This window comes from Fistularia commersonii, chromosome 12 (assembly GCF_037954325.1).
Source record: "Fistularia commersonii isolate RoL2024-O1a breed Wild chromosome 12, RoL_Fcom_v1.0, whole genome shotgun sequence".
In the NCBI taxonomy this organism is placed as follows: domain Eukaryota; kingdom Metazoa; phylum Chordata; class Actinopteri; order Syngnathiformes; family Fistulariidae; genus Fistularia; species Fistularia commersonii.
The window spans coordinates 3,922,028-3,938,707 of NC_141295.1; the positions used below are offsets into that span (position 1 = coordinate 3,922,028).

The 16,680-nt window shown below is 49.7% G+C and overlaps 2 protein-coding genes across 4 annotated transcripts in view; both read right to left on the bottom strand.

Annotated features, from left to right (window-relative positions):
* Nucleotides 1-2,367, bottom strand: part of mgat3b (beta-1,4-mannosyl-glycoprotein 4-beta-N-acetylglucosaminyltransferase b) — a 29,989-nt gene extending 27,622 nt beyond the window's left edge. The window contains exon 1 of the mRNA XM_086156441.1: nucleotides 1,855-2,367. The gene's annotated coding sequence lies outside the window, so the exon portion shown is untranslated. The remainder of the gene's footprint in view (nucleotides 1-1,854) is intronic.
* A 2,485-nt stretch (nucleotides 2,368-4,852) lies between these two features.
* On the bottom strand, nucleotides 4,853-16,167 carry tab1 (TGF-beta activated kinase 1/MAP3K7 binding protein 1). 3 transcript variants are annotated; one of them, XM_086156443.1, is made up of 11 exons: nucleotides 16,129-16,167; nucleotides 14,832-14,962; nucleotides 13,848-14,001; nucleotides 13,601-13,696; nucleotides 12,958-13,084; nucleotides 11,607-11,723; nucleotides 10,042-10,153; nucleotides 8,496-8,640; nucleotides 8,205-8,418; nucleotides 7,212-7,365; nucleotides 4,853-6,697 (listed from the first exon to the last, which is right to left on the bottom strand). In XM_086156443.1, exons 1-11 carry the CDS (start codon nucleotides 16,159-16,161, stop codon nucleotides 6,475-6,477), a joined length of 1,506 nt encoding a protein of 501 aa, XP_086012569.1. In that variant the 5' UTR covers nucleotides 16,162-16,167; the 3' UTR covers nucleotides 4,853-6,474. The 3 variants fall into 3 exon arrangements, with proteins under 3 accessions (XP_086012569.1, XP_086012568.1, XP_086012570.1); XM_086156442.1 differs by having other exon boundaries at nucleotides 4,853-6,700; XM_086156444.1 differs by having other exon boundaries at nucleotides 4,853-6,700; nucleotides 14,832-14,975; nucleotides 16,125-16,162.
* Nucleotides 16,168-16,680: the final 513 nt, after the last annotated feature.

Genomic DNA, 16,680 nt, shown 5'->3' on the forward strand with positions numbered 1-16,680 from the left:
TGATAACTAGGCCTCCTTGGCGTCACGTTATCAGGACGCTTGCCGGACGGCGGCAAACAAAGGTCTAAATGATGCTCGGCAGGCAACGCCGAGACAATCAGTGCCGGTCAATACCGATCAACAACTTGACTAACAAGGTAAGGGGCGGGGCAGCTGACCTTCACCTCAACCTGCGGCCCTCCGTCAAGAGGAAACCCGTTCTGGACCGACAGCACTAGCTCCACCCACTCGAACGGCAGGTAGATCCCGAGAGAGGGCTAGCTCCAACCAATGTCAACTAGATGGTCGTGAGGCAAGGAAGAGGGCTAGGACGGTGCCAGCTATGCTAACATGGAGGCAAGGTTGGGTCCAAGAACTGCGCTAGCTCCACCCACATGGAGGTGCTATGGAGACCTAGCGTGGTGCTAACTATGCCTATATAGAGGCAAGGTAGGGTCCTACGATGGCACTAGCATAATCCACATGTCCTATGCTAACATAAAGGCAAGGCAGGGTCCAAGGATGGCAGTAGCTCAGCCAACATGGAGGCAAGGTAGGGTACTGAAGTGGCGCTATGGAGGCCAGTTAGAGTCCTGGGCCTGAGCAAGCCTGATCGACTTGGAGGCAATGTGGAGTCCTAAAACTGTGCTAGTTACATCCAGATGGAGGCAAGGTATGATCCTGGCACTGGGATAGTGCTGCCAACATGGAGGCCAGGTGGAGCCCTAGGACGGTGTTAGCTACGCCTACATAGAGGGAAGATAGGATCCTACAATAACACCAGCTCAACCCATATGGAGGCGAAGCAGGGTGCTAAGGCAGTGCTAGCTCCAAACACATTGGGGCAATGTACAGCCCTTGGGACAGTGCTACCTATGCCAACATGGAGGCAAATTAGGGTACTGAAGTGGCGCTATGGAGACCAGGGGCAGTGCGGGCTCGATCCACTTGGGGGCAATGTGGAGTCCTAGAACGGTGCTAGCAATGTCCAGATGGAGGCAAGGTATGGTCCTAAGACTGGGCTAAGGCTGCCAACATGGGGGCCAGGTGGCGTCCTCGAACAGTGCTGGCTACGCTTACATGGAGGCAAGGTAGTGTCCTAGGACTGCACTAGCTCCACCCACATGGAGGCAATGTACAGTCCTTGGACGGTGCTAGTTATGCACAGATGGAGGCAAGGTATGGTCCTAAGACTGGGCTGGCTCTGCCAACATGGAGGCCAGGTGGCGTCCTAGGACAGCGCTAGCTACGCCTATGGAGGGAAGATAGGGTCCCACAATGGCACGAGCCTAGGCCATATGGAGGCAAGGTAGTGTCCTCGGACTGCGCTACCTCCACCCACATGGCGGCAATGTACAGCCCTAGGACGGTGCTAGCTCCACCCAGATGGAGGCAAGGTATGGTCCTAGGACTAGGGTAGCTCTACCAACATGGAGGCCAGATGGGCTTGTAAGGGTGCCCTGCCTCCACCCACACGGGGGGGCCGTCCTGCAGATCCTGAGGCGCCACCATTGATTAACTGCCCTGCTCAGGGATAATGTTTCCATAGATGTCATATATCTAAATATATATATGTATAAATATAACCAACATCAGCTCGGGTCCTGAATCGATGCATGACCCGGGTCCCCACCCTGCATCAAGGAGGTTGGTTGCCAGGTTAGCAAGTCCAGAATCAGGTGTTTGTGCAGAAAATAAAGTGAAGCGGTAGAAGGAACATGCTAGAAGGGGGCTTCAAGGGGTCCATATTTCCACCCTCCATCATCACGTCACAATGGAGATCACGCACAGGCACAGACACCCCCCACACACACACGCACGAACACGCACACCCTGCAGAGCATCCCCCCCCCCCCACCACCACCACCACCTTACCCATCTGCGCCTGCGGGCTGCGTCTCAGCGGCTCTCGGCGGCGGCCGGGCCCCCCCGCCGCTCGGTCTCCCGTCGCATTGGTGACGCCGGAGGGTCGCCGGGCTCCGTCTCCCACTCCGCGGCCGCGTCACGACGCGCTCATCTCGGATCCGACGCGCGGGATCCCCCCGCCGTCCCCCCCCTCCCCGCCTCCGACCCGACCCTCCACCTCCGGTTATTCCGTGAAGCGGGATGTGGAGCTGCTCCGGCGGACGCTTCGACGATCCGGTGTGGATGGAGGGATGAGGAGGGTCATGGGAGGAGAGGAAGAGGAGGAGGGAGGAGGAGGAGGAAGGGGATGTGGGGGTCCGCTTGCAGCCGTCCGCGTCGTGTCGTGTTTACGATCCTCGCCTCCTCCTCGCTTCGTTTCCCCCCCGTGATGCGTCTCCCCACTGCGCCGGCGCGACGCCTTCTCCGCTCGCGAGAAAACACACACACACACACACACACACACACACACACACACACACACACACACACACACACTTCTTCTACTCCCCCTTCATCACCCTACACACACACACTTCTCTCTATTTCGTGCAGGTTGGACGGAGGGGGTGGAGACACGAGTGGAGTGGGAGAGGAGGAGCCCCCGGAGGAAGGGGGGGGTCCCCCGATATTTTGGGGGGCCCAGCACGGTACCGGAAGTGCATGTGCGCTCCCCCCCCCCCTCTTTTTGCTCCGGCCGGGGGGCGCCAGAGGGAGGCGGGGTTGTTTTTGTTGGTCCGGCGCCCCCTTGTGGACAAAGAGGGAAACGCACCCTGTGACGTCACTGGCTAGCGGGTGTAACGTCAGCGGAGGGACGCATGGATTTAAGAGATTTGAAAAAAAAAAAAAACTAAAAACGGCTCGCCGATGTCTGGATTTTTCGTTAAATTTCATTTTACATTCAAACCCAGGCTCAATTAAAAGATATACTGTCTCTTGCTGTAAAATAGTCAACCATGGCGTGCGGCTAGCCGGCTAGTCCAAGCTAACAAGGCGGTTCTTCTTAGCTTTAATAACTGAAACCAGTTGTTTCTCAGTAATGCTAGCGCACAAGTTAGCATTCGTTATTATTACTAGCAATAGCAATTAGCATCCGTTTGCCTACGGCTTATCGCTGAAGTAGCATTTTAGCGCAACTCAAAGAATCTGGGTTTAAATTTCATTTTTAATTTAAAACGTCGAAAAATAATACCCTCATTAGCTTTCCGAATATGGCCGTTCTTGCTTTCTTCTAGCACACCGACAGGTGTGGCTAGCCTGGTAGCTCAAGCTAACAAGGAAGATGTGTCTCCTGAGGCCTAATCTGGGTATCTTAAACACCAAAATCGAGTTGTTTCTTGACCAGGCCTGCCACGGTTTTCCAATTTTCACCAAAACAGTTGATGCCATCACACCCACACAACCACACACACACACACACACACACACACACACACACACACACACACACACACACACACACACACACACACACACACACACACACACACACACAGACCCAGGGTTTGCACACATCACCAGTTGCAGTAAAGCAGACCAGGGCATTTTATGTTAGGTCAGTCAGAAGCTGAACGAAAAAAACATTTATACAAGTGTGTTGCTTTAATTTAGAAAATAGTGCCTTTTTTCCTACATGTTAGTCAAAGGAAAAGATGATGCCTACCACCGTGTCTTGAACATGGTGCACTAAGTATTTATTTACAGACGCCAGAGGTTATCGGCCGGATAAGGATTACTGTTTGAGTTGTCACGACACTCACCAAACAAGAATGAGGATATTAAGGTAGTCAGATATTTTGCTCCCCAAACTACAAAAGTATTTTTATAAAGCTTGCACGGCAAGAAATGCAACTTGCAGTTTTTGGACAGACAGTTTACTGAGTGTTCGTTGAGCTCTGCTGCAGTAATATGCAATCATATAACACTAATAAGAAGCACTATTTGCATAAAGTTGATCAATATCACATAGTTAGCATACTGCTAAACACCATTTTAGTGTTTGTGAAGGTCAACACATTAGATTTTTTGAGAACACTGACGTATTGATTGATTTTGTTAGTATTCATTATTTTATTATTATGATTACCAGTAGCAGCTAATCAGGACATATCATTCACAATGGTGCAGAACTGATATTCAATAGAAATAAGTTTATCATTGCTTCCTCGTCACTTAAGAATAGGATTAAGAATAACTTTATTTATCCCAAAGGAAATTGTTGTGCCATAGTTTCAAGTAAAACATAACAATAATAAATACTAGTCGGAAATTGTGTGACAGTATAAGAAATACAAATAAAAGTTTTAAGTGTAAAAGTGCCTTAACGTCTTAACTACAAAGGACAACATTTTATCTATGTCTAATTTTGAAATCTATAATTTCGAGAATGACATGTCGTCCACGCTGTCACGCATGTACACGCACACGCACGGCGGGGTCGTGTTAGGATTTCACGCCAATAGATGTTCTTGCTGGAGAAGCTCAGTATCTTGCACCTACCTGTCTCCCGTGGAAATCCGCGTTGGACGGCGCGTTTGTTCACCTGTTGGGCTCCGCAGGTGATCCTGACTAGCTCTATCAGTGCAGGTGTGTGTGTGTGTGTGTGTGTGTGTGTGTGTGTGTGTGTGTGTGTGTGTGCACGCTCCGGCGTCCCATTGGTCGCCGTCCGACGCGCGTCCACAGGTGAGGTACCGATGCGAACACACCGGGATCCAATGAGAAAGGCGTGTGTCTGGCAAAACACACACACACACACACACACACACACACACACACGCACGCACTTCCGGTACTTTAGTTGACCCATATCAATTTTGTATCTTAATAAAAAAAAAAAAATCATTAGAAGTGCTGCAGGAAACCATACTGACGTCATCAATCTTTTTCTAATAGACACGCCCCTTTTGCTGCTTTTCTGATAAAAACAAAACAAAAATTAATGATTAACACATGTTCCCACAAACAACTTCCAATTAGCACAACTTAGTTTTAATATTTTCATTTTTATACTTTGAGTTATTCTGTTTTACATCATTTAGTTCAGGTAGTTTCTTTTTGAAATGAATTAAAAGTCAAACTTCTCTGCTTTCTACGGGAGTTCTGCTTCCATCTGAACCACGAAGGGAACGTCAGCTTTCGATGGCGGATCATCGTGACCTCCATATTTGAGGTTCCTCAGGGAACCGTGCTGAGAACCTTCTGGCGATGAAGAGCGGTGACGCCCAGGGCGGGAAGATGACGGCATCCCAGGTCGCAGATGCGCCGAGGCCTCGCCGCCACCTGCTGTTTAGCAGCTGGAATCACCTTTGACACCCTGGAAGGCCCCGAGACTCTCCAAGTCCTTGAAGGTATTATACGGATCCTTCTGCTGCTGGGGGTTTGATTGGGTGAATTTTAATTTTCTATGTTTCGGAAGCGGCTCCTCTAATGAAGTGCCACGTGGCTCCTTTTATTGTTCTATTTTTTACGAGATCCCAGTCGCGGGTGAAATCCACTCACAATCCTGAACCCGCGGCGACACATCGGGACTCTTGCCTTTTTTCCCGAGGGGGAAACCCAGTCTTTGAGCGGCAATTATTTTGATTAAAGACTCTTTTCAGAGCCGGCCTGGGCTCTCGGTGGACAGAAAACAACAATTAGCATCCAAAATGAGCGATTAGCAAATGCCTAAAAAGTCAATTTTTCCCGCCTGTCAAACAAACTGGCGCTTTTCCACCTCCTTTGGGAGTAAAAGTACTATTTATTCAGGCTGCGCTCAGGAAAAGTACGCGGAAAAAGTTCTGATTATCAGGAGTGCTGGCCAAAGCCTCTTCCTGTCCCCGGGAGAAACAGGAAGTAGGAAGTACGGACGTCGGGGGGCCGACAGGAAACCACTGAACCAAGATTTAAGGAGCGGGATATTCATCAGTTGGGGGGTTCATCTGTGAAATTTTATGGCGGCAAAAAAAGTGAGAATTCATTTGTTCATGATCCGAGCCGCTTATCCTGCAGACAGCCGATCCTGACCGTCATTGGGCGAGAGGCAGGAGCCTGGACCAATCGCGGGGCCCAGCTGCTCATTTAAAATGTCATATAGACAAACTATCAGCCCTGTTGTTTACACAACCATTCACACATCTGGGCACTTTAAGTTTTCAAATGAGCTTCCTAAATGTGTTTGGACTGCGGGAGGAAAACTGAGGAACCCCCTGCAGACATGGAGACAACATGGACACTCCAAGGAGAAGCGCGAACCACCTGACAAATCAAATGAGGACGGATCAGGAGTGAATTCAGTGTAAAGTAGCAGAGCAGAGAACAGGAGGTGTGTGTGTGTGTGTGTGTGTGTGTGCATTATTGCCATGGGGAGGAGTGTGAAAAAAATCAAGGAGCGATGATTAGGAGTGTGATGAATAGCTCCTTCTCCGACCTGGAAGACGTCTGAGGATGAAGATGCCCTGTCGTTGGATTTTGGTGCTACAGTTTTTATTCCGAATAAAAAAAAATTAAAAAAAAAAAAAAAAAAAAAAGGCCGGTTTGAGCGGAGGGTTCCTCGGGGTTGGGCGCCGGCTTCTAAAGCCTACGTCTGGATTACACGTATGCGGTGGATCTCCGTCACTGAGGCCCAAGGCCGCCGTGCGCCGCCTGGCCGTCGCCGTGGTCCGTCCCCCACAGGCGGTAGAACTGGCTGAAGTCCACGTAAGGCGGCACGCGTCCCGTCTCGTCCGGCTGCGCCGCCTGGCTTCCCCGCTGGCGGAACAGGCTGCAGTCGCCCGAGCTGGAGCTGGAGCTCTGCGTCTGCGTGTTGGTGGACTGCAGGGTGGCGGTCGGGCTCTGGCTGCTGGGAGAAACCAAGATGGACGCCGGTCAGCGGAGGAGAAAAGACGCGAGCGGGACGGGAGAGGTAACACCGGGTTTCTGGAGAGGCCGAGATCCTGGATTTTGCCTCCCGGGGCCGTCTCCACGGAGACGCGGAGGCTGATACGATAACAATAATAAAAATATTAATAATAATCCGCCGTGGTAGTCTGTTCCCTCTAATCTAAGGCCTTGGATTTACGTTGTTGTTGCAGCTGCACTGACCCCCCCCAGTGCCGGATGGAGAAGGTCAGCAGATACCAAGGAGGACGGGGAGGGCCAGCGTGAAGACGCGATGGAGAAGATGGCGGTGTGTGTGTGTGTGTGTGTGTGTGTGTGGGGGAGCCAAAAATAAACACAAGGTTGGTAAGGCGGGAGGAGACGGGGAGGCACGGCAGGAAGTAGGACACAGGGAGGGGGAGAACCTCCATGCCGGTGAGGAACGGAAGGCGAAAAAAAAGAAAAAAAAGGGGTTCTTTTTTTGTTGTTGTTACCCGGGCGTGGGGGTCCTCTCCTCAAGGGTGGAGGCGGTGTTGGTGCCGTTGGTGAGGGTGCTCTGGGAGGGCATCACCAGCGACAGGGTCACGCTGGTCTTGCTGGTGCTCTGGCTGTTGGAGTACGGGACCGACACCGGGTAGATGCGGCCGCCTGGAGGGGGAAGGGAGTCACATGACATTTCCGTTATTACCTGCGACACCGCTTGCGAGTCTCCTAATGTGTTGATCTTTTTATCGACGTTTTCTGTTTTTTTTCATTTTTTTTTTGAATTTTGTCATTCTATTTTAAACATTTTTTTATGTAATTTTCTTGATTTAAAAAAAAAAGGGAAGGGTTATCAAATGATTATTCCAGGATCGTCTACTGCAGGATATTTGGGAAAAAAAAAAAAGATTAAAAAAAATAAAATAAAATATATATATATATATATATATATATATAAAAAATCAAAAATACTACCACAACTACTAATAATAGTATAATAATAAAACAGTTAAATCAAATCAACAGAAAATGTTAATATAAAGATTCAATTTTTGTGATTCCTCGGTTTGTCTCAACCATCGCTGCTTCGAGCTGCAGTTCCCAGACGTGAGAGAATTTAAAGAGCGAGAGAGAGAGAAAGAAAAACGGGGCGGCCTATTTATTTCCAGACGCGAGCCGTAAATCCTGGTTGTCATGGCAACGGATCAGCTGCGGTTGTCCGTTGTCGTCATCGTCGCCCTTCGTTGTTGTGTATGACCCGGAGCGAACATCGGAAGACGTGTTGTAATGGGAAGGACGATGGACATGACGGGGAGACGTGTGTACACGCGCACACACACACACACACACACACACGCACGCACAATGGTGTCCAGCTAGGCCATCTTGGTAGGCCAAGATATAAAAGATTTAGCGTTAGCATCACAACATGAGCCACCACAGAAACACAGGGACAATTTTCTTGCATTAACGTGTGAGACACACACACACACACACACTCCTACCCTGCGTGGGCGTGAGCAACCCGTCCGCCAGCGGGTAGTTCAAGGTGCGGATGAGGAGGGTCATGTCCTCGTGGCGGGAGCAGAGCGCCGCCCGTTGGCGTCCCGACACGTAGACGTCGTGGTGCAGCCGCTTGACGCGCTCCACCACCGACTGAGCCGCCGCCTCCAGGCTGGTCTGCTGGGCCAGCTCTGCCGCTACCATGGCGACGATTTCCTACGGCGGGCGACACCGATGTTAGGAGGTGACGGCAGGCGGGGGCGAAGCGACGGAGGACGACCCGATCTCCGCACCTGATTGGCCTGTTCGGGGCCATGGGCCGACTCCAGGGCGGTGATGAGGCCCTCGGACATCAGCAGCAGGAAGCCCGTCACGCCGTCCAGACACTGGCTGCCGTGGATCTCCGGCTCGGGGATGATTGGCCGGCTCTTTGCCGCACTGACGGGGGGGGGGGGGGGGGATTTATGAATAGATAGTTAATAAGCAGCGCTGACAAAGAGGAGGCATCACAAAGCAAAGTGGGGGTGGAAACACACACACATACGCTGGAAGCCGTTGAGGAAGACGGTGGCGAAACGGAGAGCGCGAAGGCCGCCTACACGTGAAGCGGTGTTTTTTTTTTTTGTTTTTTTTTTGGTGGGGAGAGCGGCGAGAGCTTGGCTATCGCTGCGGCGCACAGCAGCAATTTAACAGTGTTAGAGGGGCGAGAGGCACGGAGGAGAGACGTCCGAAACCGGGAAATCGATACGAGTCGGCAAAGAGGGGCTGAGAGCTTTCCTCTGAACCAGAGGGTTATTTTCCAAACACTGGCTAAGATTAGCTCGCTAAATATTCTTACCCGCATCCGGCTGTGACACTCAAGTCCGGTGGTGTTCTCTGGTCACTGGTAACCGTCCAGTTTGTGAAACCAAACCAACCCGCAACCTCTTACTTAACTAGTACGACGTTAGCAGAGGAAGCTAAGGTTAGCTCACAGGGGGATGTGCCGAATGCTAAGCTAGTTGACTGGAGACTGACGCAGGATAGCGAGGAAGGGCCTCGTGGATTCTTCCAGCACGGGAGCACACACACTTCCGGGACAGTCGATCAATAACCGGACGTATTGATCGCTTATCCAACACAGATTGGTGTTTATGTTTATGTTTAGTAACCGTGTGCAGAGTGTGTGGGCTTGTTATTTGTATGTTACTCACACACACACAAAACACACCTTTTTAGGGAAAAAAAAAGTGTGTGAGCTAACACCAAGCTGGGAAATGTGTGGGGGAAGTCCAAGCCGTGATGTCACTCCGGCGGGGAGCTGGTTGGCTCCGCCCCCTTCCACTTCCACCCAGGGATACAATCCAGACTTGTAATACAGTAAGCTAAGGAACGCGCACGCCCTGACAGTGTGAACGACTGCCATGGCAACAAGGCGGTATCCCGGCAACAGCAACGATACTACTAGATATATACAAATCCTAATTCCAATGAAGTTGGGACGTTGTGTAAAACAGTAAATAAAAGCAGAATACAATGATTTGCAAATCTCCTGAATACACTCTAAAGAAAATTCATATTTATAAGTTATTGCGCATATAGTGTTGTCGGCTTCAAATTCAAAATGACTGAATATTTGCAAAACGAATTAAAGACGATGAGTTTGAACACTCGTCTTGGTTGTGAATTTAACAAAAAATTGGTTGAAAATTATTTGCAAATCATTTCATTTCGTTTTTATTTACGTTTTACACAACCTCCCAACTTCATTGGAATTGGGGTTTGCGTATTTTCGAAAACTTTGGGCCTTCCCAGCTGTGTATGTATGCGTGTGTGTGTGTGTCATCCAAACACTTGTACCTGAGCAGGTCAACGTCGCTGTAGTTGAACTTGACGCGGTAGTCTCCTAGCCGGCGGGTGCTGCTCTGCCCGGCGATCTGCCCGGCCTGCCTCACGCGGGAGGAGTCCACTCCTGGATGCGGGGGGTTCGGAGAAAGATCAGCGAGGGGAGGAGAAACAGCTGTGGAGGGGTGACCTTCAGAGCGGGAAAATGGAAGGACCTCCATTTCACGAGGAACGCTGAGAGAGGGGGCTCCATCATGGAGCCACGAAGCGCCCTGCTGAGAGCGGAGGCTGGCTAACGCCCGCTCTGCGCGGCTAACGGCTACACGAGCGCCTTCGCTACGTGACCGTTAGCTTAGTCTAAGCTGGGAAGACGCCGCCGGTGCGAAGACGAAAAAATAAATAAATTCCCTCCCGCTTATCAGTCAGTGGCTGTGTTATTAAAAGCCCGCCGGGGTCGATAACCCGGCGCCGTCTGCACGCCGTCCCTCAGATTACCAGACGCTGGAGGCCGCCGGGCTGGATCTAATTTGCGGACGCCATTACGAATCACAGATGACCCCGGCGCAGATGTGAGTCGCTCAGAGAACAGATGAATAATTTCCTTTTCTTAACAGGATTGGTCTGATGGACAACTGATAATGGAGAATATCTTAGTATTTAGTGTTAGCCAGTGACAAATTATTCAAACTCGGCTGTTTTTGCCGGTTCCCGAATGATTAGCTTGCTTTCGCTGAAAAGCGGCGACTTTACAATCGGAAGAAAAAGCGATGGCCGCCTCCCTCCTTCATCTCGTCGCCGTGGAGCCGAGCGGATGCTGAGCGACACGCGTCTCAGATCCCTCCTTTTCCTTTTTTTTTTTTCATACCCCGTTTAAAAGCCAGAGCCAGCCTTTTTCTGAGGGACGACTCAGGGGGGCGTTCGCTCCGTGGAGATGGGGCCCCCCCGCTGCGCGAATCTATTTTTCATATCTGCGGCTGCGAAGAAGCGAACGGCAGGTAAGCGCCTCCCGGAGGGAGGAAGGGTTCGCTTCTATTTCTGTTTTTCAGCAGACGTCGACACCCGCTGATCTTCAGAAGCTGTCGCTTTCTACAACTTGACTAGCCGAGCCGGGCGCCCATGTGCGGGCACGCGACGACGAACGTGTCTGATTTCCTGATCGTTTCCGTCAATGGTGGACAAAATCCTCGGGGCCTCCAAAGCTCCCCCTGCGAGGACGCTGTCTGGCGAATTGCCGGGGCGATTTTTAATTCACCGAACATTCCTGGTTTGATTCCCGGCTCCTCCCGGTGTGTCCAAGTGTCGGCGCTAGCGGACGGCAGCCTACTGCTCATGGGTCATCCATGACGGGTTAATAGCAGAGAACGACTTCTCCCTTGAGGGATTAATAAAGGATAAACTAATTATGATTATAAACGCAGTTGTGAGGGGTTCACCTGAAGCCCTTCGACTTTCCTACATGAGAATCTAGCGACGGGGGGATAAAAAAAAATGCAGCCGCTGTTAGTGACCTCCAAGCTAGGTAGCTAGCTAGCCCGTCCAAGTGTGCGGCGACACAAACATCAGGCCTGCCCGCTCCTCACCCAAGGCGGCGAGCCGCTGAAGCTCCTCTTCGTTGTCGGTGCTGTGCGGCCGGCCGATCTGGAGGACCTGGTTCTGCCCGTCGCTGCTGGACTTGCACAGCAGCGCCCGGTTGGTGCCTGGGAATCCCGGGAGAGATGAGAACTCAAGATTTACATCCAATAATAATACAGAAGTAAATCCCGCACTCTTGCAGCCGCCGGATTTGCTAACCGGTCGAGGTTGGTCGCCCGTAATCATCTTCATATGGCCCGAGATGAAGTTATTACCGCTGCGTACGTGGGAGGACCAGCCAGCCGTGCCCTTGGCCGCTCGCCACGCACGCCGACTCCCAGCGTATCGAGTTATGGGCTACGAGACCTTCGCTGTCAAATAGATTACACATCAGCGGGGCAGCTGGAAGCTCTTAGAGAGACCCCTTTATTTCCAAAACCGCCGCGGGATCTGTTCTCCGGCGACGGCGAACTCTTGACTCTTGTGAGAGACGGGCCGGCCGGGGAGAGCCCGCGCTCGCCGCGACCTGCTACTCATTACCGGCCCGGCCCCCGAGTCGCCGGCACGCTGCCACGTCCTTGACGACGGAGCAGGACGGAATCCTGGAGCGGGAGGGGTCCTCGCAAAGAATGTGAGGAGAACGCGGCCGGAGAATTAGCAGGAAACGGTGGAAAAACACGTGGAGCTAATTGAACGTTAGCGGCTAGCGTTCCAAAGCAAGGCGTCAAGATGGTGATGACTGACGAATTTAACCGTGTGACCTACAAATGGAGCGGGATGTCATGTGCACACGCGTGGTTTTAATGTATATATAACTAAAAAAAAAAAAAAAAAAAAAGGAAAAATAGATTTAAGAAAAAAAAAAAAAAGAAAGAATAGAAGCAGAGAGGCTAGCACGTTCGTTCCACCCCGATACCAGTCGGCATTGTTCTGCTGGAATGTGGACGGAATGGTGACCCTTGGTGGTCGGATCTGGTTCCTGCAACCGGAGGAGGTGTGTGCGCGCCCACACACACACACACACACACACACACAGCTGGACGGTTCCGGTTCCATTACCCCTGCTGGGACTCATTACTGCGGGAAAGTGAAACAGCACCCGGGCTCCATTGATTTCCACCGGGGGAGAAATGACGACCTGCCTGGGAAAAAGACGGCGCCACTGTCGGGCCGCCGCTTCCTGCTCGCTGACTTGACTCTTTCAGAATCAACGTGGGATCTACGGCCTCGTTATTCTATTACAAATGTCCAACAGGGGGCGCTCTTAGTGATCACGCTTTCAGACCCGGTTAGCAACGGGGGGGCTAACGGACCTGCTCTTATTTTACCACATATCCTGCACTTTGAGCGATCTCGTACCGACGTTGGCGATGTAGAGCTTGTTGTGGAGGATCAGCGCTACCACGGCCGTCGCCCCTCCCGACACCTCCTGCTCCAGCTCCTTCAGACGCTCCTGCACCTTCTGGTTCTGGTGGAACAGCACATTCTGGAGGAGGAGGAGGAGGAGGAGGGCGCGGAGGGGAGGATGAGATGTTCAGAAAAGCGGTTGAAGAGGAGGGGGAAGTTGAAAGGGTGCAAATGAGACGGAGGATACGAGGCGAGGGATGATGGAGCGGCGAGCAGCGAGCGATGAAGATGAAAGGAGAGCGGGAGCGGCGGGGGGAGGAGAAGAAAAAAAAAAGGATTAGAGATCAACAAGGAGGAAGGGATGAAGAGATGAATGACGGTAACAGATTATTAGTCAGTGTTCTTTGGTCAAACGTGTCATGGGCGGCGGGCGGGAGTCTTCGGCGGAGGAGGAGGAAGAGGGCAATGAGGAGGGAGGAGTCCGCCTCGCAGACGGCGGGCGCCGATGTAAGAGATGGGAAAAAAAATAAGAGGGCGGCGGGCAGAGAGGGGGAGCTCAGACGTTTTCCGGAGACTGGCAATAACGGGCGCTGCGGTTGCTATGGAAACTTATTTTCTCATCTTCAAGTGTGTGTGTGTGTGTGTTTATGAGTACCTCATTGTGAGGCGGGAGGTAGTTGGACAGGTGGGTTTTCTCTGCAAGAGCGTCGCCTATCGTCTCGAAGTAGCTCTTGTCCACGACGTCGAATGCCTGGAACCAAAGCGGGGAAACAATCACACCACAGAAGAAGAAAGCGGGCCCTTTTTTATTTCCTGTTTCTTTCAGCTAGCGCCGAAACGGTGGTCCCGAGGCCCCAAAGCGTCGCCTCCTTTTGGCAATCCGGGTTTTGGGGTGCACGTGCCTGGCTGAGGATCCTGCGCACGTCGCTGTCCGTGTGGCTGGAGTTCAGCTGGCCCAGGAGCAGCTCCGCCGTCAGGCACTGGGAGGCGAAGCTAGCCACTCGGCTCCCGTCGTAGCCGTTGAACACGCCGTAAAGGAAGCAGCCGTCCTCGCTTCTGCGTGGTGGAAAGAACGCTGGGGGGTTTCACTCGAGAAGACAGAGGGAATCCAAGCAAACATTCAAACACTGGAATAAGGTTTAATTCGTGCCGTGACCGAGCTATGAACCATATTTGGCTGAATATCCAATTTAATTTCCCTGTTAAAACTAACTGAAACACGACAAGGTCTCCGGTTTTGTCCCATGCTTTTAAATGAGTACCTCATTCATAACAAATACTGCATAAAACAATAATAATACTGGTTTTATGATGTAATTTACCATGAGAACGTGGCGGCGGAGGAGCTTGGGGGACTTTGTTCTGTGGCTAAACTTAACACACTAAATGCTACAATGTTTTGCTCAATGTAACTTGCACACTTTGCTACACTTTATGGCTAAACTTCATTTAGTGACAGAGAGAACGCCGCTTCTCTTTTTTAAAATGATCAAACCCTGACGGACAGACCCTTCCAACATCTCGTACATTCACGTTCCTGCCGTCTGCCGCACCAAATCCTCTCCTCGTGCCTCCTCACAGAAGATGCTCTCGGTCACAGCATCTCAACAACTTCTCCATTCCCTCATGGACAAAACAACGACACGCACATCTCGCTCATGTTTGTCTGACTGTCTTTAAATGCCATTTCATGGACAGCGGCGGCCACGCCAGTGTCAAACACTTGTCTTGCTCACTCAAAAGGACTGAGCGACGGCTCATATCTTGGAAATCTTGTGAGCTGATGGGCACATAATAAAAAGTTCCGCTGTAATATAAATCAGAGCTTTTCTTCAACTAATCTCGCCAACGCAAATATAAAAAAGTATCCTGGCTTCGGTATGTACCTGAACCTCAGGTGTCCATCTTCGTTGGGGTGGCTCTGGGAGCCTTTGCCGTCTGCGCCGTAAACACAGTTGGGCGCCGTGCCGACGCCGCACATCTGACACAGCGGCAGGTCGTCCGTCCAGCTCTGGTGCTGCAAAAGATAGCTACCTTGAGTCGCCACAAAAACAAAAATCAAATAATAAATACACGGCTGCGGGGTTATTTCACACATGAATAGATAATAAATTTAAAATCTGAGATTGTTTATTTACATAAAGCAGTAAAAGAACCTGGTTCATTCTAATTTCTCCAGTGCTTCACTATGCTGAAATCTATATTCATATGAAAAACGAGCGTATATAATTTATGATAATGTAAATGACACACACATATCAATATTTATACAAACTTGGATGTTTGTTTTGGTGATTGAACTGACTACACTTAAAAATAAACAAAAATAACATTAAAATCTAATAATCATCGTGAGCCTCTATATATGCACGAAATACACTGTGATATGGCAACGTGAAGAGTCCCCAGTCTCAAATATCACACTCAACTTTATTGAAATCTGTGATAAATAATAGACTTTTAGCATATTAAAGCAGAAAATCAAACTTGTTTCAATTATATACTTTTAAGGAAAACAGAAACATGCGGATTAAATTCCTTTCTGGTGTATTGTGTGTGATTCAGAGCTGATTTAAAGATAGCTTCTTGTCAATGGGCACATTGACAAATATATATTGACAAATATAAATTATATTGATTGAAATGATAGTCCAGAATATCAGGGGGTAGTAATAACTTCTCAAATAATTAAAGGGTTTACTGCCAATTCTTCATTCTGTGGCTAACAAAATTAAAAAAGGCTAACTACTTATCACTCATCATCTCGAATTGAAGCGGATGTTTGTTTACAAATGTAAAGTTTAGATAACTCTCGACAGTCAACTGATACTCACAGCCGGCACTGAACTTGCCTGTGCTCGGCACCAGCTACACAAGTTATCTTCCCGTCGATAGTTATTGATATATAAACTGTCACCAATAATTAGCCGATAATAAAGCCCTAGTTCTGAAGTGACAGAACAGCTAGCAATCTAGCTAGCAAGCTAAGCTAATTGCTTACAAGTATCACCGACTCCAGCTAACCCTTAGCACCACGGAACCACAGGTAAACGCCAAAAAGCACCGCAGGGGAGCAAAAAGGAGCCACTGGGTGGATGGCAATAACAAAAAAACAACACGGCAATGTTCGACTAGTTATACTAAAGGCTTTGGATACTCAAAAAATGTAGAGTTTTCACCTACGTTCTGCATCAAATTCCTGCGCTGGGCCGCCATGTTGGACGGAACTGGTTGCGTTCAAGGACCCATCGATTTGTCGGTATTCCAAATACACAGGTACGACACAGGAGCGGTCATCGCATTTGTCGAAAAAAGTACGATTTAAAAACATATGTATTAAAGGAAAATAATTATTAAAGTTTGTGAATATTCTTCAGAATATTTGAGACGCTCTGAAAAAAAAATCTCACCAAAAAACTGGAACAAAATACAAAATCATGATACAGTCAATGAGACCCCTTTATTTCCATGTTAGCTATATTTATTGCTAATTATCGCTGGTTATGTTGTCTTTATTGCTCAAGTATTTTAAATATTGTATAAATAGTGATCTTACAATCATCTGCCTCAATAGTCGTGATGAGAAGTGTATTAACTCCAACAGTCAGTGAATGCATCACCACGGAAACCGCCCATTCAGTCAAAGCAATGTTTACCTTGTCACTGATTTTCTTTTCTTTTCTTTTCTTTTCTTTTCTTTTCTTTTCTTTTCTTTTCTTTTCTCTTCTTTTCTTT